The sequence below is a fragment of the Blennius ocellaris genome, assembly GCF_963422515.1.
Source record: "Blennius ocellaris genome assembly, chromosome: 12".
NCBI classification, from domain to species: Eukaryota; Metazoa; Chordata; class Actinopteri; order Blenniiformes; family Blenniidae; genus Blennius; species Blennius ocellaris.
Window position 1 is genome coordinate 21,438,290 of NC_137661.1, and position 24,179 is coordinate 21,462,468.

At 39.2% G+C, this 24,179-nt stretch overlaps 2 protein-coding genes across 3 annotated transcripts in view; one reads left to right on the top strand and one right to left on the bottom strand.

Annotated features, from left to right (window-relative positions):
* ddah1 (dimethylarginine dimethylaminohydrolase 1) overlaps positions 1 to 13,376 on the top strand; it is a 79,629-nt gene extending 66,253 nt beyond the window's left edge. For both annotated transcript variants that reach the window (XM_080506138.1, XM_080506137.1), the window contains 3 exons: positions 20 to 139; positions 5,653 to 5,796; positions 10,779 to 13,376. In XM_080506138.1, coding sequence (XP_080362264.1) covers positions 20 to 139; positions 5,653 to 5,796; positions 10,779 to 10,895 — 381 coding nt within the window. In that variant the 3' untranslated portion in view covers positions 10,896 to 13,376. The remainder of the gene's footprint in view (positions 1 to 19; positions 140 to 5,652; positions 5,797 to 10,778) is intronic.
* Positions 13,377 to 14,319: 943 nt separating this feature from the next.
* Positions 14,320 to 24,108, bottom strand: mpl (MPL proto-oncogene, thrombopoietin receptor; the record flags this gene model as incomplete). The annotated part of the gene is made up of 13 exons (XM_080506301.1): positions 14,320 to 15,477; positions 17,075 to 17,535; positions 17,822 to 17,909; positions 18,127 to 18,208; positions 18,464 to 18,617; positions 19,152 to 19,294; positions 19,744 to 20,022; positions 20,901 to 21,008; positions 21,097 to 21,235; positions 21,627 to 21,784; positions 22,695 to 22,879; positions 23,053 to 23,173; positions 23,997 to 24,108. 12 exons carry the CDS (start codon positions 24,106 to 24,108, stop codon positions 17,092 to 17,094), a joined length of 2,013 nt encoding a protein of 670 aa, XP_080362427.1. The 3' UTR covers positions 14,320 to 15,477; positions 17,075 to 17,091.
* Positions 24,109 to 24,179: the final 71 nt, after the last annotated feature.

Here is a 24,179-nt window from a genome sequence, read left to right on the forward strand (position 1 = left end):
CTTGCTTTGTGTTTTACAGGATTATGCCGTCTCCACGGTGCCCGTGCACCACAAGCTTCATCTGAAGACCTTCTGCAGCATGGGTGGACCGAGCCTCATTGTCATCGGCTCCAGCGAACATGCGCAGAAAGCCCTGAAGGTGTGGTGCTTGTGTATGTGTTGTGATGTATGTGCGTCGTGGCAGTGCCCTTCCCATGGCCGTCGTCATGGTAACCACTGAATCAATGCATTGACATTGTTTTCATTATGATGACGCATATTGACGCAGCTGGCTCATTTGGACCCTTGCCTTGATCCCGTTAGTATGAACAGCCCCACCCCTGCAATCCCCCCCCCCCCCCCCCCCCCCCTCCCGCTCTGCAAAGTATTCAGCAGGAATAACACTACAAGACAGAACATTGCACGTGTTGATTCAGAGCAGACTGCCTTACTTTCAGCTCGATGGCAGCTTCCAACTGCAAACACATTGAAACCACCTGTCACCTTAATCCTTCCTTATTAATTCATCCTCTCAGTTAATCTGCTGGGATCGCCCCTGGCGCTCACCCTCCAGCGACAATTATGAAGGTATTGTCCTTCCATTAAACAGCTTGAGCTCATTACTGAACAAACGCCTGCGAATCGATTGAGTTCTATCACAACAGCGGAAACTCAGGAGGCTTGTACTCAACATCAAGAGGAGACAGTTAATGCCATGACAGCGGCAGATTGGTCAGCCCATCCCTCTCGTGGAATCATCACTAAAATCCCCAAACATCAACATGTGACCTATTGTTTTTAATGCTGGACATGACTGAAATGCATTGCATTCTGACTTTACAAAGCTCAGATGTACATATGAGGCCTAACATACAAGATAGATTTACCCTTGGCCTCCACAGAGCTTCTTTCACTTCTCAATTACCTCTTAGTGTCATACCAGCACAGGAAGCCACAAGGATGCTTGGAAGTCGAGTAAAAATCCCAGTGTATCTCAGGGGCATTTAAAATGAGACCCTCAGACAACACGTCCTAATGAGAAGCACAAGGTTGGAGGCACTGGTTTTGTAAGCATGTTTGCATTGCTGATGTGTATACAAGTACTCGGGAAGCCATGCATAAGTATAGAAGCTAATTAATTTTATATCCCAGCGTCGACTCATTAAGATTCCTGCCTGTTTGATAACCCCAGTAATTAGCTGCAGGAGCGAGGAGTGGCCGTTAGCGAGACTTAATGACAGACCACTCGCTTTCTAATTACGGCTTACATCACCCTCTCTTGCAGCAATTAGCTCCTGTTTTAAGGGACTTTTAACAACCCTGGATTTGTAATTAGGTAATGTTCTCTTTGTGGGGGGAGTGGGATCTTATGAATGCAGTTTTAATGAATTCAAAGTGCTTGTTTTTGGATGTGGATGCAGCTCTTGTGGCAATGAGAGGCTTCTCATCTGTGTTCCCCTGGAACAAAGACACTCTGTATAAGTAAAATTTGGAGCCTAGCTAATTCACTTTGTCTATAGGGAGCCACACTTTGCTGATTTAGGATATTCTCTGGCAAGAGACGAGGACCTGATCTGATTCACTGTACGTCTAAATGGCTTATAATTAATTTTTCATAGATGAGTGCACAGAATGTGTGGTATAAATGGCTGATATCTGATTTGAAAATTTTGTTATTGTATTTTGACTTTCTTTCCACTCAGGAGTGCTGAGGCTATGTGTGTCTGTGTTTCATTCTCCCGAGCATGAGGACTCGCATTGACCGGATGGATTTCATCATCCATCTCCTGCTGTCACTGCCAAGCTTCACTCATGAAGTCATCATCCCAAAAATACAGCCGCTGTCAGAGGCTGCAGCAAACATTCCTGTAGTCTCTCTCTCTCGCTCTCTTTTGCTCGCACACACACACTCACATACACTACTCCCTCCCTGAGGCAAACTCCCCGGCAAGCTTCAGTCACCCTTTTATTTCAGCCTAGTTTGATACATGATGTCATTGTCCTGCTGCTCAGAATTAGACGTTCACCTCCAAGGATTCTTACATCAGTTTTCGAGAATATGAAGTGACGACATAGTGACCGTTGCCTGTTTTCACCAAATCGTGGTCACAAACATTCCCATGAACACCAGTGAGGGACAAAGACATGAACTCATCTAACTCTCATGATCAGCTTTTTTGAATGAGGCATTGAGTTATACTGTACTGTGTGTGTCTCTTCGGAGCAAGTATCTGCAAATTGTGATCTTGAAGTCATGGTAACTACATCTTTTTTTTTTTTTAACTCTACAATTTTTAGGAAGCATACACAATAGTAGAGGAAAATGATCCCCCGGGACAGCATGATGGTTTTGTTGAACCAGCTTATGTTTGTTGCTGTCATATGATTTATTTTTACTTGAGGATGACAATCATTGTTGACATTGGTGATTAGTCAACATTATTAGAGCTCATGTTTCGATGACAACATCTAAGATTTTGCATTGATTGTTGTAATATGTGGTCTTATTATCAAAATAGGTGTTGACATATTATGATACGGTAACTCAGGTTTTTTTCTACCATGACAATAGCTGCACACACACAGTGAGCTGACTGAATAATGGATACGCTGGAGATATGGACAGGAGCAAAGTTCTTATAGTTTTCCTGGTTTATGATTGCATTCTGACCCTGAGACAGATGTAGACGAAGTAGCAGCCACAGGTCAAAACATAGTAAGAACAATTGCATGAAACTTTCATTATTCTTTGAAGCTCTGTTGTTAACATTATCAGGGAACGTCTGCATCCCCCTCCACCATTTTTCCTTCTTCAAGTTCACATCTTATTTCACTGGACAACTTAAGGTGAAGCAATAAACACTCTATGTACAGTTGATAAATAGTGTTTCCAGAGTGAAATGCAAAAACAAACAGTTATCAAACATTAGCAGGAAGCAATTTCAACCTCATTTCCTCTGTGCATTTTGAAGCAGCCTCCGTCAGGTTTTTATCTTGTACGTGCTGCAGTTGTTCAGTGAAAAGCACAGTGTAAAAGTTATAAAATGTTATATTATGCAACAGATTTCTGAAGTAACCGTTATAAATATTACTACAAGTAGCCAAGAAGATTCAACTGATCCCTTTAATAGAAAGCAGTGGGTCCAGTAAATTGTCAGTGTTCTGTTAACTGCTCCAGATTGTAATTGCCCAGAGGAGATTTTTATTACATTACGGTAAATATTGTTGTAGAGGCTCTGACTGAGCACTTTCAGCTGCCCGGCTGCCACTCTGTGTATTGACTGGACCTTGGACATAGGCCAGGCGTCGGTTTGGATTTGATGTAGATATACGCTTGTTCTATAGATCTATAGCGCCACTAATCATAAACTAAAAACTAAAAATAAAATAATTTTAGTTGATAGACTTTTTAAAGGAGGTGACTTTAATTCTAAATCTTGCAGGAAAACATTTTGTTCTCAAGCCTAAAATGTTTGTGACTTCATTTTCACTTAGAAAACAAAGAATTAAACATGAACAACTGTGAGTCAGAGTTTACTCTCCCCTCTACCACTCCTAATCCCCCTGTGTGAGAGACGGCGTTGGCGGTCATGCACATGGACTCGGGTGTTTTCATTTAGGGCTGCTCCAATCACGTAACACGCCCACAAGTGACCTGGAAATCGGTCTGGTTAAACACACAGAGACATGTGAGACACACTGCCTGCGGTTCTGTATTCAGAAATTGCTTTCACAGCACTTTTAAAGTTTTTATAATTGTCTATTTTAGTTGTCAGTTGCTCATTTGATTTGCGAAGTTGATCATGTGTAAAACAATTTGTTATGACTGTTAAATGTATGAAACACGTTGCTTTTAAAGTTTCAATTAGGGTTGTTTAATGCAGTGATGATACAATGAGTTTGAGCCTGTCACAACATTTTATTTAAGCTGCCCATTTTCGTTGATTGGATTTACTACTTGTGCTAAATGCGCAATTGCTCTTTTTATTCCAACAAAGTGTTGTTGCTGCCAGAAACATAAATGTGTTGCTTCGTGTGTGCTGAATATACACTGGAAATCTTTACAGAGTACGCAGAACAGCTCTTTTCTCCACTTGGCTGAATCGTGTTTTTAATGAGTGACTTATTAACAGAAAAATTGCTTGATTTTATGTGCAAGAAATATAATCGTATATCCATCCCACAATCCTGTCAGTGTAATGCTCAGTGAGGAGTAGTTCTGTGTGGCTCTCAAAGGAATCGGCCTTTTCGTGCTCCGTAAACGCCCCGGTCTTCCCTGTTGCAGCAGGCCCAGTCAGTGGAAAGTATAATCAAAACATCTCCAGCCACAAAGCCCATTGTGTTCACAAAGAAAAAAAACACGTTTTCCTCCCACACTTGTCGAATTGTGTCATCACGTTCACTCAATCCTCTCAAGCCTTTCTCTGCGTCAAGCGAGCATCACACTTGCTGCTGGCTGGTGACTATTACAACCCACATATGGTCTGGTGATTGATTAAATGAGATGTAACAAAGAAAACTGAATTCAGAAAAAAAAGATTCCATTGATAAGTTAAACTTCCACAGAACACGGCATCGCATCAAATTGTTTTCTGCTCATTTACCCAATGCATTTTCAAACCATTTCCCACACCATCACGGTATCTGCTTGCATCTGTATGTTGATATATTACAAAAAACACGCCAGTAACAAGTGGCCTGGCAATTTACAGCAGTTTCAACTGTCGTAACCTTCTTACTGTTGTACAAGTGAGCTGCAATCTTTCTGAAAGTGTTACCATCTGTGTTACTTTTCCAAAATGAGAAATTATGCAGTTTCCTGCAGATCACTCTTGTGCAAGCACGACTTTTGTTGCGTTTGACTGAAAATATTAAATACTGTACTGTTAAAAAAATAAGTGTTCAACATGTTTACCAAATCCAGCAGACAACCAACTCCATATGCACGCCCGCATACCTAATTTTTACTGTGTATGTAACACTGAGGTTTGGTAATATACTGTTCGTTGTTGCAGTCGGTTTTAGCAGATCCTTGGCTCCAAACATTCCCAGACAACTGTCTTATCTTTAAAAAATTAAGAATAGGCAAATAATATGTAAGTAAATATAAAGCAGCAAAGAAAAAGTGGATGAATAAGAAATAGAAAACAGCAGACTCAAAGACCTAAACCTGGTCTCAGTTCTCAAAATACCTTTTGTGACTGTTGACACTTGGGTTGTTTTTTTTTTTTTTTTTTGTTAACTAGCTTTCCACCTTCCGTCCCCTCCATGTCTCTGAGGTATCCGTCCACAGATGTTCTGCTCATAAACATTAAGAGGCACCTGCCTCTTCTCTGGTCATAACATCCTCACCCCCCGACTTCCACTTGGCAACACGGGCGTCTTCTTCGCTCCCCTTCCCTTGTAGTCCGTCCCACCTTCAGCCCCTTCAGATTACATAAATAACATGACATCTGCTGAGAAGGAATGTCTGTCTGCTCCTGTGTTCTCCATTAAATCCCCTCCAGGCGCCCACTGTGGTTTGGCCAGCAGAGGGCTGTGGTGCTGCCTTCAGTATTGTGGCCTTTCTCCTCTCAAAACCCAAGTTGCTGTTTTGTGTCTGTCTTTCTGAACATCACAGCTTTGTTTTGTAATCTATTTCATATGTCCCTTCTCTTCAATGTAATCCCTTAGACCATGCAGCAGATGAGCAACCATCGCTATGACAAACTGACCGTGCCTGACGACTTAGCCGCCAACTGCATCTACATGAACCTGCCTAACAAAGGTCACGTGCTGCTGCACCCCACATCAGCCGAGTTTCCAGAGAGCGTCAAGGTAATCCGGCACTTTTCACCATCCACACTCTGTAATTTTCTATAACGCAAACAATTACACATTCATCTGCAATCCTGAGGTTACCCCTCTGAGAGAAAGGACCACCATCAGAACAACCAGACGGGTTTGGTGGTTTGGATTTAAAGAGCACTCGTCTTTGTTGCCATTCTTCCTGTCCAGACACCTCAGAAAAAATACTGGCTGCTGAAGGAAACCCTACATCAGCTACGTGGTTGTCTTACACAGACTACTGTAGGCTAACCGCAGCCAAACGATCCTGCAGTTTGATATGAAGTGACCTTTTGTGGACATCAGACAATAAAGTTGGAGCCACCGACACTAAAGTCCAAGAAAGAAAAACACGTTAAAAGTACTCTTTTTTCCCCCCCAAAAGTGCACCTCTAATGATAAGAGCTGTTTTGAAACTAATCCTGAAGCTGCTATAACAAATATATGTATAGTTGTAGATCATGAGAGGATATAGATTGGTTGATAGTGATAAAGGATTATAGTAGCATTGTTTTAGTACTTGATTTTTGTGGTTTTATTGCAGTTAACCAAAATCAGTCGTGTCACCATGTCAGTAAGATAATATTACAACAACAACAACACTTTATCAGCCACAATTACAAAGTGCTTAACTGCAAAATGAGTGGCAGAATCCACAAAAAACATTATAGAAGTTCATGAAAAAAATGTTTTGTTTAATTAATATGATTATGTAGTGTGACTTTTAAACAATGTTCAAAAGGCAACATAGAGGAAGCTATGCTACAAGCAAATACCACCAACTTTTCTTTATTCCAGTTTGTCTAAAGTAAGGCTACCAGAGCATAAAGACTGTCCCAGCAGATTTTTGGTCATTTGCAGGATATCAGTCCAACCATAGGGTTCACATGGGCAGACAGTCATATACATATGTGTACTTATGGCCAATTCAGAGTTTCACATGTATGTTTCAGAAGAAAGCTCCAGTGCCCTGGATAAAGTTTACTGGAAAATCCTGCCTATTCCACAGAAGGTCACCAGTATAGTATAAACAATTCCTTGCTTTGTTATTGTGAGGTAAAAGTCCTAATGACTGATCCAAGGTTTAGATGATGTTTGAGATAATAGTTTCACATTTCAATCATAACATTATGACCACTGTCATTGTGAGGCAAATCTCTATAAAACCTTGAATAAAGCTACTTTACTAGAAGACCAGACAACAGTGGACTTATTAAAGCAGGGCTGTACACTTTCAACCATCAGCAGTGAAAGTCATACTATTAACTCTAAGATTGCATAGTTTTCCTCAAGCAAAGTTGCTATTTTGGGTTGTTGTCAGACTTCCTAATGAATTTGACATTAACTCACTTGCATTTTTGGAGGTGTGCAAGCGTTGGGGACTTACTCTGAAAGTGGAAGTACTTAGGTCATATTACATGGGTGCAACCCTGCAATACTTGAAGTTTTAAACTACATTTCACCTTACAATGTCAAAATGTGTTTTCAGATAAAATAATTATCAGTTTTCAATAAAACCCTATTTCTTTAATCCTTCTGTTGTTGGAAACTATTGTATGGATGTTTTATTCGCTACAGGAAGACTTACACAATATTAAGAAGGTTGTCATAATGGTATAGCTTATCTTTACATACATAAGATATAAGATATACAATCTGCTAGGCAAGCCACCCAACAGCAAATATCGCAGAAAAATCAAAGCTAATGCTCGATCACGTTGTTGACCCTCATTCGACATCACAACTCATAATGTAAATTAAACAAGGTCTGTGTTATGCAGAAGAAGATTAAATCATAAATGTTTGACAGAAAAAAACTGCATTTATAGCCATATTCATGCTGTACATCATCACAGCTGATAGTTCTCAACCCTGCACTGACCTATTTACATAAAGTACCTCGGAAAGATGGGATTTCCACACATAACACTTATTTTCTTGAGCAGATTGACTTGAGTGACATGTTATTGTCTCACGTTGCCTGTTGAGGTCTGAACAGGCTGAGCAGGAGCTGTGGCTGTTGAGATGCTTTGGGGTCGCTCCACATCACCAGTGACTCTAGCAGATTTTCTTTGGATTGTAGCTGGCAGCCTACAATCTGCAGAGACAGTGCTCAGGCCTCAAAATGTACTTTGTGGTCGAAATCCCAACCTCCGGCAACTATTTTTAGAAGGAAGAATTCACAAAACTATGTGTCTTTGGACCGCACATCCACGGCAAATGTTTTCTTTTTTTTTTTTTGTTCTATTCCAGGAAGACTGACTGAGGGAATTCAACTTGAGTATAATAAAATGTATTTGTGTACGTCATGCTTCCTGCTGTGGGAGCACCTTTTCACAGAGCATTTAAAACAGTATTTCAGAAATGTATGTTTCTTCCATGAACGACTTTCCTTAATAAGATTCAAACTCTACCAGAAATTGGCCTGGGACCAAGCTTTGGCCTGAAACTTGTTTTTAAGAGTCTGTCGCTTCAAGAAAATGGAAATGGAACACATGAAGTGGCAGTTTTATCAGGCACTGTAATGTCTAGCACAGTTGGTTAGAATTTGGTCCATTTCCGGAGGAAACTTGTTGCGTGTTCCCTGGGTGAGATGTAGAGATTGGTCAGCACAATTGCTGAGACGCTCAGCGAGACGTCTGCTGCTTTCTGACTCTAAACACTGTCTGTCCTAATCTCCGGCCTATTTTTAGCCCGCTTGTGAAGTTGCATAAGGGTCCTGCGTCAACAGAGGCAGGGGGTCATGAGAGAGGAGTGGTGGGGTCGGAAGGGGTGGGGATGGGGCACCTTTTAATGGGCAACAAGCGGCGTCGTCCCTTGAGGGGTCTGTTTGGAGATAAAGAGACTGAGCAGACAAAAGGTCCATTGAAATATAAACCCAGTGCCCCATATGGGACCATCTCAAACTGACCTGGCATATAAATCGCAACTTGCAGTGATGACAAATTCACTAGAAATTTAACTTTGGGTACATATGTATGTATTTAAATGGAATACATCCCTGAGTTACCAGTCAGTTTATGATCCTCAGCACATTTTGGGTGGTTGGCTCAGTAAAATTGCAATCACGAATTGCCATATTGAAAAACTGAAAATTATTAATTTAATTAGTCCCTTAAGTGAAAACTGTTTTTCCTGAATTACAATTTAGTATATTTATCCCCTCTGGAAACTCACTCTTTTGGATTAGCCCACAGTTGATGCTACTTTTAACTTTTGACATATGGAATCAGTGCCGGTTGTTTGACCATATAAACGTTGTTGTTTTACCCTTTCATATTTTACCAGTCTCTCTAGAGAGGACTTTAATAATCTATGGCACAAGCTCGCATGACTTATTGTGAGGACCTGTGTAAAAGGGAGCGTTAATTATTTTTCACCTTTTGCTGTATTTGTTTGCTTGGGGCAGGTCGTCCAAAACGCTTGAGTAATAGTTTTCCAACAGGACCATGTTTTCCTCTTAATTAATTTTATTGCCCTGAAGGAGTCATTTTTTTGATGACAAATACTTTTGCTGAGATGCTTGTTCCTTCCGTCATCAGGCTGCTGAAGCATGGGGCTATCCGGGGGACAAATGATGTATTTGGTTCCTGTCTGGACTTTGTTGTGCACCTTGATGATGCCTCTGTCCACAAACTGAACACTGATGTTGATAGTATGATGTCATTTATATTTGCGTATTTATTTTTCTTGCCCAAGTTGGGGAGACTGCAAAACTGAACTCCCCCGAAAGAGATCAGGTGGAAAATCTGCAAGACGCCACGATGTCCAGTTTTTCCTCATTGAGACGGCCACCGACGGTTAAGACTTATTCAAGAAGTGGCAATGAGAAAATTGTTTGGATATATTTGCTAGCACTATCTTTGAAGGATAATTGGCATTTTCTCCAGGCAATTGTGCTGTTCTATCCATTACTCACACCCCGACACTTCAAGCTTGAGCGGAGACACCCGGTGAAGCCACGTTTAGCGTCACACTGGTGAGGGATGGGCTGAGAAGTTAACAGGTTTCTATTGGATGCAAAATTAGGAAACACCCACGAGTGCAGGATGAGTCATCAGGTCCTTGACACCATTGAAGAAGGGAACTATATGTGAAAACACTCAAATGATATGTTATGACAGTTATTTGACACAGTTGAAAAAAACAAGTGAAACCTTTTGCTCATTACACATGCTCTTGAAAATGTGAAATAATGTTGGAGGAAAGTGGTGGAGTAAAGTTGTGGTTTGTTTTCATTGATGAGCGCTGATTTCAAGTCTTCTTGAAAAAATCCCTTGGGTACAAGGGGCCAGGAGTTCTGGGGCACTACAGCACGACGGTGGTTAGACATTGCATCTGGCTCTCCAAAGGCTTTGTCAGCCATACGTCAACGCAAGATAAAACTTTACTGAGTTGGTCCGTCTGACTGTGCCACAGGGCTCGCTCATGATCACAGCAGGGTTGAAACACGAAAAAAAAAGAAATCCTGGCTTGGAAGTGTTGTAGGAAAACACTCGTTTTCTTCTGGAAAATGTCCACAGGGTGACACACTACTTTACAAGGGTCTTTGGAGGTGTCGCAATATGTAATGGTTCCCACTCCCATGATTCCCATATATATATATATATATATATGATTGTTCTCCTGCTTCACAACTTGTGTCTCTCCACAGCGCTTATATATCACAGAAAATTACAAGTTGACAAGTCAAATAAACAAACTTAAGTGTTGCATAAGTTCTGCCTGCAGTTTAATTACTGCTGCATGGCGAGTTGTATTTCAGTCTTTTTTTCTGAGGCATTCAGTCGAAACTAAAACTGACTCAGATTTAGTAGAGAAGGAGCAAAAAAAAAAAAAACCCCAAAAAACTTGTCTTCTACTCACTTGGCTCCACACTGTCATGATCATTCAAATCAAAGTAAAATAAATGAGCGTTATGTCATAAAACATGTTTTTTTTTTCCACTGATGTCTTTTCCACATGCTGTGCAGGTGTTCGAGAAGCTGAAGGACTACACGTTGATCCCCGTGGCCAACACGGAGAAGGTCAAAGTCGATGGAGCCCTGACCTGCTGCTCCGTGCTCTTCCACAAGAAGGCGGACGTCTGAGAGGGCCCGCCGGGGGAATCCTAACGTAGAGCACCCTGGATCTGATCGCTGTGCATCCAGAGGTTAAGCAAATGAATCCTAGGTGCTAAAAATTAGGGCAGTTTTATCACTGCTGACAGCAAAAACAAATCAAATCAAATCAAATCATAGGGAAGCAATCAGTCAACTTTATACACATGGATTCTCACAAATTACATAAAAGCCCTTAAAGTGTGCAAATCGTTTAAACGATTTAAAATGATTAGTTTCAGGTGATCATGGTTTCTTTAAGAAATAGGATTGTTACATTAAAATTGGATTTCTTTCCCACTTATTAAAGGATGCTGTGTGTTTAAAAACCTCACACGGGACAAAAGACCAGACTTTCAGGCTTGAAACGTCTTCATAACAAACATCGACTTTTCTTTCAAATATAATGTAATTATTACAGATTCATGCAATATAAGAAGATACTATCCTAGATCACAACTCACAACCTTTCACACATTCAACCTTCAGAAGGCCTGTAGCTTGTGTGTAGACCAGACTTTACTTACTGTTCAATGTTTACAAGTCTTGAATGGAGCCACACAGAACAGAACAGTGGTACCCAACAAAATTAGGCAGAATAAGTAGTATGTCAGATTTAGTAATGACGTAACACTCAGTGGTTTTCAAAGTGTGGGGTGTGCATTCCCTGAGGTGGAGGGAGCGTCAGGGTGGAGGTCGGGGTAAAGCCAGAGGAGAGAAATAAACCAGGACAAATATTAATCATCTGGTTGGGTGTATGATCAATGTGGCTGTGATGCTCCACTGCCACAGTGTGTGATTAACCAGATTATTTTAGGAGGCCAGATTATCAGTACAGAATATTTCAAAGCAGGATTATTAACCCTTCACTCCTTCCAACACTGCAACACAGACATGGCATCTTGATAAAGTTTACATATTCAAGGCTTTGAATTATTTGATTTAAAATAACCATATTTTTAGGACTTGATAAAGGTGGCTAAAATGTTAATCTATGCTGGGCAGACATGTCCTTATACACTTTGAAAACCCCTGGTATAACTAACACTGGCATAAGCGGTAGCAACAACAACAAAAAAAAGCATGTACCATTTCAGCTGTGATTTCATTTGTGTGTGTGTGTTTGCATAAACAAACAACAAAAAAATCTAAATCTCCAGAAGATGTGATTTTTTTTTTTTTTTTGGTATGATCACTGTGATTTTGTTGTAACTTGTTAAGATGGTGTGATACATTTTTTCCAAGTTCTGCCATTGAGACCTGAGATATTACTTGTAACTACTCTGCCATCCTCTTTATTGTACAGCAATGAAAGTGATTTTTTTTCTGATCCCAAGTCCTTGCTGCCAACTACAGAACCCAACATTAACCTGCTCAGTGATGCAGCAAGGACTGTTGAGGATTGAATCCCCTCTGGTGTAAAATTGATGGATTCATGGACTTTGTCTGCATATGAATGAGGCTCGGCATGCTGAGCAAGCCCTGAAGAAACAGAAAATGCATATTTATATTATTAAAATAATGGATTTGACCTTGGAAGATTTGCCCTAAAATATAAACAGTAGTTACTCTTAAAATCCAATTCCTTGTGGGAAAATCAATGACTTCTTCTTGCTGAATGACTCTGACTGCTCTGCGGTTTTGTCTCACTGTTGATTTCGCTCACTATTTCTTTTCCTGTTGAGCAGTTGTTCCTCCAGTAGTGACTAAGGCCGTGCTGTGAAACCAATGTGTGTTCAACAAAATACAAAATCCAGCAGAAACCACCGCTCGTACTGTGCTTGTTGAGGTACCAGGGTGTCCGAATCCATGCTGTTTCTCTGTGTGATTGTAAGTGAAAGTGGAGGAAATGACATCAGGAGGTGATTCAGCCTCCCTCCATAGACATATGCGTTATGGGCAAGTGGGCAGTGATGAAACACGGAAAGAATTTGTGTTGGGAGGAGAAGCTTGTACGTCTGTAAACACTGACTCTTTTTAAACTTCCACTGTCTTACTCTCGACGCACTCGGCCCCTCTCCCCTCCCCTCGTCTCCTTCTATTGCCTCATACGCGATTCCAGGCTAATTTATGGTCATGATATCATACAGTCTGGCAAACGCCGTGGACATGATGAGCTGCCATTAAAAAAAGTGTGAAAGCAGTAAACTCAGTCCAACTCTGCCTGATTACTACGAAGTCAACCGCTTGGATTTGGGAAAAGGAACCCGATTTGATCTAAACTTGCATTCTCAATCAACCTTTTATTGTCTGTGCGGTATCGAGATACACTTACAAGCATTTTCTCCTAACATTTATTACATTTTTAGATTTTGGCAGGACAAACTGTGAGTAAGTGCTCCCACACCTCCCCTTATTTGTACTCTTACTAATCACCCACCCCTGTAGTCATAATGCTGTGCCCATGTTTTAACTCAGGTCTCTTGATTTTCATCCAAGTTGTGAGTAATAATTATTTGAATCATCTTAAATTGAGCGTCTCGTCTATATTGTGTAATAAATTAACATCTAGCACTTTTCTGTGTGGTCTTTGCATCCTCCATCCAGTCATTTCATCATTTAATTCAGATTTTGCCTAGAAGCTCCTGATGATACATTGACTTGCATTACCCTGAAGCACAAAGTTAGTATTGATCAGAAAGTTTTGTTTGCAACGGAAGCATAAAATACCAACCAATGACCAAACTTTCATTTGCAGTGATGTAGAGCAGCCCATTATCCCTTTGAGCAGTCAACGTGCAAGTTTTCTGCTGATCTCCACTACCACCTAGTGACAGTAAAAGTGTAATACCAAAACAATGTACAGACGAATAAATCAGTGTAGCAGTGTTTAGGGGCTGTAGAATATTGTACAGTCTGTCTCCTGATGTTTTACCAGTGTGTAGAAACAGAAGTGGGCTGTTTATGCCAAACTGGAGGGTAAATTCTGCAAAGCCTTAACAATAAGATGTCCACCATCCAGCAAACGCAATAAATTAAAAAAGACATGGGCTGAGACAAACACTGTTTTATCAACATTTTTGACCAATAAAGTGAACTTAACTGCATAATAATGGCATGATTTGCATTATATCTGTGATTTCAGTGGAAAATTGCAAAATCATTTAAAAAAACTAATTTTCAACATTTTACAAATTGTTCCTTGTCATGTGTCATGCTATTGTTATAACTTAATGAGTCTTTGTTCCGAGGCATTTCTGAGTTCACCAGTAATAATAATACCTTTAAGTACCTTAAACTGCGAAAAAATGCAAGAAAAAATGGCTGCAATATATACTGCATGTAAAAATTCTTCTTTCCTTTTTTTATGCAAAAGAGAAATAGATTTTCACCTTTGTAATTAAGTTCTTTGTTGTTGTTTTATTTGTATGCGACACAAAAAACATGTTTTGACAAGAAGTTGAAATGTACAGATAATGCATTTAAATGCTACATAAATGAAGACCCACACTGACACTGTATGTCATAATCTCACGCGCTCATTAATTCTTTATACAATCAGATTAACAAAACCTAAATGTGCATGGTATTCTGCTATCAAATTCAATATTATGGTCACTGAGCAATGAAACAGATTTTGGATAAAGAACACCAAGTAACTTTAGAAAGGTGGATGCTAATGAACAGGTGCACCGCTCCTGACTGTGTAACACAGCGAGAGAGCACAAAAGTAATACTAGCAGAAGCTGTGAGCAACTGCAGGACATCACAAAGAAATGCACCTGTTTGTCTTAATTGGTCACGAAACACAGTTAAAGACATACAGGCTCACACCAAATTCAAGAAAGCAAGATTTATAAACAGTATATACATAATTGGATCAGTGCTGTTGTTGAGGAGACTAAGATTTAATAAGAATACATGTATGATATGATAAAATGGAATCCACTAACAACCTTTAAAAGTCCTGAATCATAACTGCCCCAGGCCCAAGCCTTCTTTGTACAGCAATTACAAATACAGCACAAGCCTCCTGATTTGTGCAAAAGGGGGACATAACAAAACTGAGGGTAAAAACTAGGGTTGTGAGTCGAAAACCGCTTATGACTTAGAACCGGTTCCAATTGATCAATTCAATCAGAATTGTACACCTCAAACGTGATCGATTCTTCTTCACGATTCCTTTCCCAGCACGATGTCAAGTCGCGTTGTATGACGTCACACTCGGCGACTCACACCTCCTTCAAACGCGAGAAAGCGTGGAGACGAAGAAGCGTTCGAAAGTGTAAGACGATAATCGACACAATCGTACGATACGTTAATACATGTTCCACTCGCCACGTCCTAAATCCACAAAGTCCACAGCCTCACAGCCAGAAGGTCCCAGTTAAAAAAACAAAACAAAAAAAAGAGGTCTCAGTGCAAATTCTGTGTGAAGTTTTCATGTTCTCTCCGCGTGTGCGGTTTCCCTTCGGTACTCGATACGATAGTCAAAACAGCCTGCACCGTGACTCCCTGAGCGACACCCCCGGCTTCCATCACCTCCTCCTGAGCGAGACTCCTGCTTCCATCACCTCCCCAGAGCGGCGTTCTGTGTGGCTCCTGAAGACAGTCCATTTGATGAAGAAGTTTCCTGTCGTAGGACGAACGAGAGAGCCACTGTTGCCAGATCATGTTGACAGAGTAAGTAGAAAAACATTCAAGTATGTGATAACTACCACCCCCCCCCCCCCCTCCAATTAAATGTAAAAAAAAAAAAATATATATATATATATATATATATATATATTTTTTTATTTTTTTTTTTTTATTTTATTTTATTTTTTTTTATTTTATTTTATTTTATTTTATTTTTATTTTATTTTGATAGACAACCTTTATTAAAAATTGATTAAAGCACCAGAATTTTAAGTTTGAAAAATAACAAATTTTTACTGAAGGTCAAAATTGTATTTGTGCTGCACACATCTCCATACTTTAACTTGTTTACAGTAAATATGAATCGCTTGGACACAAGAACGGTGCTCTATCCATCTCTATAAAAGTAACTTTGTAGGACAAATACTGTATGATCCTGTGTGTATGTTTGTGTTGGTGTAATTGAAAGAGGAATGCTGATGGGATATGAAGCATTACCAGTGGCATGCTGTTGGATGAATGGTGAAATGTGATGCTCTTTTCAGTTCTTACAATTGTAAATCTGACTCCAGAGGAGTCAGTGCCTCACCAGCAAGTCACAGCACACCATATACTAATGGATCTACCAGACACAATTGAGTAGAGGTCTACTACTGTATGTCTTATGTATTAGATCAATCCGTGTTGAAAATCCTCTCAAAAAAGCACCAACACAATATGAAAATACAGAATTCCGACAGTAAAGCGTTCCTCCTCGTATATCACTTCTGCATGCCTCTCCAATCTCTGACTTCATAGAGAGGGTTAGCTTGTCAACAACGCAAACTTTGGAAAAAGTGTTAATTTCGGGGGCATCCAATGAAGGCAAATACACCTTTGACTGTTATTTTTTAAGTGAAAAATTCTTCAATTAACATGTGATATGGTGTCATTGGCACTTTAATTTAGCATGTTCAAGTGTTATGAAGACACTATATTACTGACTGTGTGTGTGCCTTTTTTATTTATTGTATCAGTCTATTTTATTAAGGCTGTATGTTGTTTCAACCTATTCAGTATGTTCAAGTTGAATATTTTTCATGTTTGGAAAAAAACATGGTGAAGAAGACTATGTAAAACTACTTTTTCCCTTTCAATTAAAATACCCAGGAATCGTTAGGAGAATTGATAAGGAATTGGATTGAAAAACAGAATTGACAATGGCATTTATGTTGATAAAATCTTATCAATCCCCACCCCTAGTAAAGACTGAACAGTATAGCAGGCAACCATAGATTCAATGTGTCTATGTCAGCGATTCTTAAACTGTGGCACCCGGACCACCAGAGGTAAAGGTGCTCCCTCTAGCGGTGGGGGCAAGTCATGAATATATATTTTCAATAAGATGTATTTGGAGATACATAACATGATGAAAATTGTGCAAAAAAAAAACAACCTTTGATGAATTGTTAACTATTCATAGCCGACTGGGTAATGATGTATGTTCAGGTCAGCCACAATTGTTGTACTTGGAGAGCTTGATATTTTATCGGGTGATAGATAGATAGATAGATAGATAGATAGATAGATAGATAGATAGATAGACAACTTACACACAGTTACTGTGCCCTTAGCTGCAGGGGGAGTTGGTGTAGAGGTTGCCTGGACCACTTTGCGCTGTGGCCTCGCAGCCGAGTCTGTCTCCGCGCTCAGCATGAGGCACATAGGAATAATTCAGAAAGTCAACGCGTAAGCTTGAGTCGTCACCGCTCGTCTGCAGGAGCTCGCCTCCTGCCACAGGCTCCCCTTTCTCCCCAAACTGCTCATGCACATAATTGTTTCCTTGTGGGCAAAGAACAACACAGTCTTCATTCAGAGTCACGTAGTTTGGAAAGGCTTCAGTCCCGGGGCTCCCGTCGACTTGCTCCGTGCTGGAGAAGCTTCCTTCAGCAGACAGGAGATCAGTGGATTCCTCTGGTTGTTTTCCCAAAGCTGAACCTTGGTCTTCAGACATCACCTCCACCACAGAGGAAGTAGTTTCTTCAAGGCACTGCTTTGCTGTGATTGGTGGATCCTATAGGGTGAACATAGTATTTTTTTTCTCCCCCCCCAGTGATACTGGAAAATTATATTCCTCCAAATGTTCTTGCTACGATTATTTCAATTTCATTATTATTTAATATTTGATATTATATTTTTTTGCAGACTGCTATTTATGGGTAGCAAAAGAGACTTTGTCACAATTGTTTTAAATAAGGTGAAATAAAAATGTAACAAAACCTTATTCCGAAAGCCACAGTAAGTGTGTGATGAAATCATCAATGCATTATTCTGTCAAAATCAGTGTTCAGATAACTTACCCATGTCTGTTTGTTCATCTCCGTCAGAAAACCTTGTAGGACTTTGTCAAGATTTGGCACTGGGGGCCAAAAATGCTGCTTCAGCTTGCTGAGAGAAAATGACACAAAATATGCAGAGTTAGTCAGCAGGTCATCTGGTTAAGGCAGTCACTGAAATAATTGTTGTTATTGGGAGTAAAGTAAAGGTACTGTCACTGTAACAGCCACATATCTTAAAAGAGATAAATGGAAGAAAGCATCACATTTTTATGAGGTTTTTAGTTTAAAATTTCCAAACTTTATTGAAAATTTGAATGAAAAATTACCCCAGATATGTAGGAAACAAGGAAATGATGATGATGGCCATTATCAGCAGTGATAAGGGGATGTAGAGCATGAGCCAGAGACCTGGAAATGTTAGTATAACAGCAACATGGTTTAAATTGGACATACAGCAATCTGAATAATATTTCTTTCTAATGGGATTTAGTCTGATTTCTAATGTTAGGTGCCTCTAAATTCACACAAAGCGGTTGAAACTCTCTAAATGTTGTTGAGAAAATACTCGACTCCAAATCTATTGAAGTGCCAACATATATAGAAAGTATATGATGCATTTCAATAAACAAATAATGCACAAGATGTTTTTCAGTGCAGGGTTACCTAAATTAGACGGGGCGTCACCAGTAAGTGCATGTGACCAGCCACTCCAATGTCCGGAGTAAGTGGGCCCTCTCGGCTGAGCTCTGACCCGAACGCTGTAGCGCCGACCTGCTGGCACCTCCACACACGCCTCAGCCTCAGGGCCCTTTATCATCTGGAGAAAGAAAAAACAATTTTTTGACAAGTTTCACAGAAAAAGGTTTCACATTTATAGTTAGGGTTGAATCCCTGGACTGGTCAGTGATTTTCAGTAGAAAAAATCTAAAATGTATAATTTCTGCCCTAATGGCCACTATTGCTGGTCCCTAGGGAATCTTTTTAAACCCCCAAATGATCTGAGCACCGCCTGAGTCGATGACCTTTGCTACTTCAGGTTGGGTTTAATGAAGAGGACAACTCTCACTGCCTGACTGTGCACATGGCAGGTGATACGTTGTATGGCGTCCACAATAACTTTGCGTCATCGATGGAAATCTGGCACCATCTAGTGGTGAGTTTAAGAGTTACACTGGCTGTAATGAGTTTTTGAATGGAAAACTAAACCCATTATAATGTACTTAAACAAAACAACATATTTATTCCTAAATAAAAAAAAAAAAAAAATGCTCATATACATTCTGAAAAATACAAATACATAGCATGCTTTTACAGTGGTGGGGGGAAGAAAATCAGGGTCAGCCTCTCTCACCTTCAAACTTACACCGCCTCCAATCTGACAGTCCACTTCGTACTCCAGGGAACGCAGCAGCGATGCAAGAGGAGCTTCCCATTTCAAGCATAATTGGTTGTTGTTTAGCACTCCTTTCAGATGATCCGGAGGGTTGGTTTTGACTTCAAACACAAAGCACAGTTTATTAGATAAGAAGCCAACTCCCTAAAGCTTGAATAAGAGAATTGCCTTTGGATTCCTAATACATAAAGTCAGTATGAACAGTGGTCTAGCTATAGTGGGATATATACGATCTGATGTGACAAATTATTCCAAAGATTGTTAGAAAAACCTATTTCGTATTGCAATACATCAATAAATAAGATCCATTAAATACTTAAGATAAAATAAAATCATGTGTCCAACAAATGGCGGAATATAATAACATTACAATCTTGTGTTGAGCCGAATTACAACCAGTAAAAACTATAAATATTTTATGAAATCACAATATAACATGTTTGTTATATGCAGTTCAGAACATGGGCTTTTGTCGTGAAATTGTCACTGAGGTGAAATATGAGATGTTTACAAAGTATAAAAACAAAACAAAACAATAAAAAGGATTTACTGGAGTTGTTGAGCGTGAACTCTTTACTGTAAAAGATTCGGCTGGTTGCAGTTAAAGCACTGGTGAGTTTGACTTTGACCTTTCTGTGCACGTCACCGTCGAAAGTACACAGGTTAGTGAAGTTCCCCTCATCCAGACACTCCGTCCATTCTGACCAACTCAGAGCTTCTCTGCAATGGTCAGAAAACTGATTATCATATTGAATGAAGCCAGTTAAAAGCTGTGAACACATTAATTTTGAGTGTTTCAGACAGTGAACAATGTAGAAAGATGGACAAACTCAAAAAGGAAGATTGATAGCACAAGAGGTACATTTTGATTTCCTTTAGGTTTATGTGCACAGTTTACTGACCCAAAAGTATCTAAATAGCACTGCACAATATATGCCAAATTATTAATATTACAATAATAGCATGAACAAAATACATAAAAGACTGCACTGTGAAAAATGTTTTCATACCCTGTGATAATTCAAAATGACACAGCATTATTTGCAATTCATAATGATTAAGTCACAAAAAAAGTTCAATTACTATATTGCAATTATTAGACAAAGACCTGTGTTATTTGGAAGAAAATAATGTAAATGCTCAAATATATTACTATATATTCTTCTTACTGCCAATTATACTCAGCAACATATTGAGTGCAGTCCTATCCTATACTGGTGACCTCAACACACTGTATCTACCCTCCATTAGGCCTCATGTCAGCTGGGACAGGATGCAGCTTTCCACATCTTATAAAACCACCATTAATGGATTTGTTTATTATTTTCTGTTTCGTGTTTCGGTAAAAACTGGTGGTTCCAAATCCCCTGGCAGGTCCACATTTCAGCTGGGGAAAGTGAAAGCCACTGCTTTTTCAACAAGAACCCTCAACTTTGTCATGCTCTCCAGGCAGGGCACAGACCAGTCTGACAATGTGTACCAAATGTATTTTGCTTGTGAGTATACTTTCTTGACTTTCATTTATGTTTTTGTTTTTTTCTTTGCATATTAGTACACATAACTGTTTCTGTTCACTTCTGTTACCTTTCGGTTTTTATTCTCCAAACAGGTCTACTGTTTAAATAAAAAAAAAACTCAGTATAACACAGCATCAAAGCAGAAATGTGACATGAAATATAATAATTGTAGTTTTATACTACCTGAGACATGTTTTGTAGAAAATCTTGTACTTGTTTTCGGCACCATATCTGCTCTGATTCCACTCACAGGTGATGTTCGTCAGGTCCGAGGTGTAACATACCATGGAAATATCATCTGGGGAAAAAAAACAGTTATAAAAATCATAATTTAGTCATTACATTTTAGTTGAAAACATCTCGGGAACATCTTTAATCAGATTTACCTGCACTTTGTGGAACGACAGCCTGCACGGGGTGTGACCAGCTGCTCCAGTGTCCACCATCTGGGGGACATTTGAGAGCAACTTGGACGTCAACCATCTCACCAGGTACCAGAGAGTCCAGTGTTTGCTCATCTTTCGACTGTAAGAATTATGCAAGTGCACATTTTACTGTAATTACGTGGTGAAAATCAAAGAATATTTGAAGAAAAATGATTTATTGACATATTTGGTTCATCAAAAACATCGACTGAATGATTTGAACCACAGCTGATTTTTATCATGCAGATAATGTTGTAACACAAATGCAAATCCTTTAATATTTTACTTCAATGTATTAAGTACTATGTTCTGCTTTGTTCAATACAATTTTACACCAATTGTATCTTTCAATCCTCTATAGGCTCAGTTAGGCTGCTGGTATCGTTACATCAGTATTTTCCTGGCAAAGTACTGTGTGTGTCAGGTTGATTCTTTAGTGATTGAACAAATGAGACTCATGAAATGGTTAAATTGAAAAGTGATGGAAGTACCTCTTTAATCTTCTTTTCAAAAGATCTGGATGAGTATTGAATTCTATGCATAACGTTCCTTTCCAGATATTCGGAGACCTTCATGTGCCAGGAAACCTTCAGCTGTCCAACTTGGCCGTTTGGGTGTAAAGCCACATTGAAGGGAGGCTCCAGAAGATCTGATGTCAGAAAGAAGAAGCAGAAGAGCCACAATAAACCACAGGAGGGAATTATCCACTGGTGTTTCGGTACCACTGGCTGCCCTGCATCACCGGGTCATACCGATAATCAGCCACCACTGCATGCTTTATGGACTGTGCCTGATGCTTTAAATGACGTGACACTGTGTGTCTGCAGTGTAGTGGTTTGCACTCCTGCCGCAACGTGAGGTCACGGACCCTTTCTGTGTGGAGTTTGCATGCTCGCCCAGTGTGTGGACTGGACTTTTAGGCAAAAAGACAATACATTGGTGACTCAAGATTGTCTGCAGGTGTACATTTCAGTGTTTTAGTTTTAATCAACCCTGCAATAGGCTTAAAAAAAAAAGACCTTTACTTAATTTGTATGTAGGGAGTTTGTGTGCTTCAAATAAAATTTGACAGTTGTTTTGAACAGCTAAGAGACAATTAAATGATCTTTTTTACATGGCAATTCTGGCCTAAGTGAGGCTTTGTTTTTGGTCACTTTACATCCAAGAATAGCTACTAATGTTGTTGTCAATAGCTGCTTTGAGGAAACTTTACAGTGAATTAAAATGCTGGTTGACACACTCACTAATACCAATATAGAAAGACAATGGTATCATTTAATTCTTCTATTTTACTTCCCACCTTCTGGTCCTACTCTTCCTATGCACAGGGTATAGATTGAAGAGTGTGGACTGAAGATATTTGGTTTCAGGTTAAGGAAGACAGGTTTAACTCTAATTCTGTATAAAGGGATTTGATTCAGGTCAGGAATTGAGACACAATTAATTTTAAGTAATCCTACAACCCTGTGATTGAATCTCAATGTATATGTCTTTTTTTGTACATTTCCTTCCACAATATATTCAATATCTGTACTGCATCGTAGAAACTAAAATCTTACAATGGTCTTCCACACCGACGGTCCGAACGTATTGGATTTTGTTGGTTGTACGTTCAATCACTTCAAGGTGTATATCCACATAGAGCAAAACATCTGATTCAGGAAAGGAGCAGATGTGGAAGAAAGTTCTCTTCTCTGTTCTTTGGACAGACATTTCACATTTCTTCTTGGGTTGCCCCAATGACCTGAGGCAAAAACAACATATATTAAATCTTTGTCATTTTAAAAAGATCACACCCAGAAACATGGTCAATAAATAACAGCATGAATAAAAGAAAAATCTGGTAATAAAATGTCTCAGAAATATTCAAGAATATATATATTTTTTCCTGTTGGAGCCTTAATTTACTAAACATACCTTCCCAATTTGTAGAGCAAATCATAAGTCTTGTTCTCTGAGTTCTCAAAGAAACAGGTAAAATCTTCTTGTGTCCGAGCAAAACATTTTGGGTCCTGCTCATCCTTCAAAAGCAAAACATCTGATCCAGAAATGACAAGCAAACAGAAATGTAAATCATTTTCAAACGACTTCATCTGTGGCTGCTGTATGATATTGCAGCAGTTGTCCGGGGTCTTTCTGTCACAAATGAGGAATAACAAGGTCACAGCACAGCAAAGTGGTTTTGTTCCGAAAGCAAATGTTAATGCAAAATTCTATCTCAGAGAAAAAGAAGACACAAAATCAAACCCACAATACAGCAGCTTGCTTTTATGACAGTGGTGTTGTCAAATCATGTGTTAAAATCTGGAGTTAACAAACGTAGTATATTTATGTACCTGTACTTTATTTTTTTAATTTGGTAATTTCACTCAGATGAGTATAATGTACACCACATAATCTATTCTCGGACTTTTAAAATCATGCTTTGACTGAAAATTCATATTCATAATCTGAATCTCCAATTTTGTAGTCAATATCTGTAATATTGGAATATTTTGCAAAATAAAATATTATCTGCCTTTCATATACATCAATTTACTATAGTGTAATGTTTAAATACCTTGTCTCCAAAATGTTGTTTACCGTAAATGTGCATGTTTTATATAGATAAACTGAATAAAATGCAGTATAAGATAACATAGACCGTAACTCTTTAATCCTGGTCAAAAAACGTTTAAATCAGGAAAGAAATATACTTGCTGCGACTAAACACAATAACAGTGTCGGTGCATTGTATGATTCAATAAATAATCAAGATTTTTTTTTTTTTTTTAAAGATGAAAAGTAAATCTTTTTCAGTTGTACAACATAGCATGATCTGTGTTCCAGTGAAGCACAATAATATATCCTTAAAGCCCCACCTTCTTTCGACAGATGATTGACAACTCCATTGCTTCCATGTATCCCGGGCACAAAACCAGCTTGTATCCACAAGTTGAAGAGGAGAATCTTCAACCTGCAGAGCAACTCCATAATGCATCAGCGTATTATGAATCCATCAAAGTTTTTTTTTATGAACCACCATGACCAACTGACAGAGCACA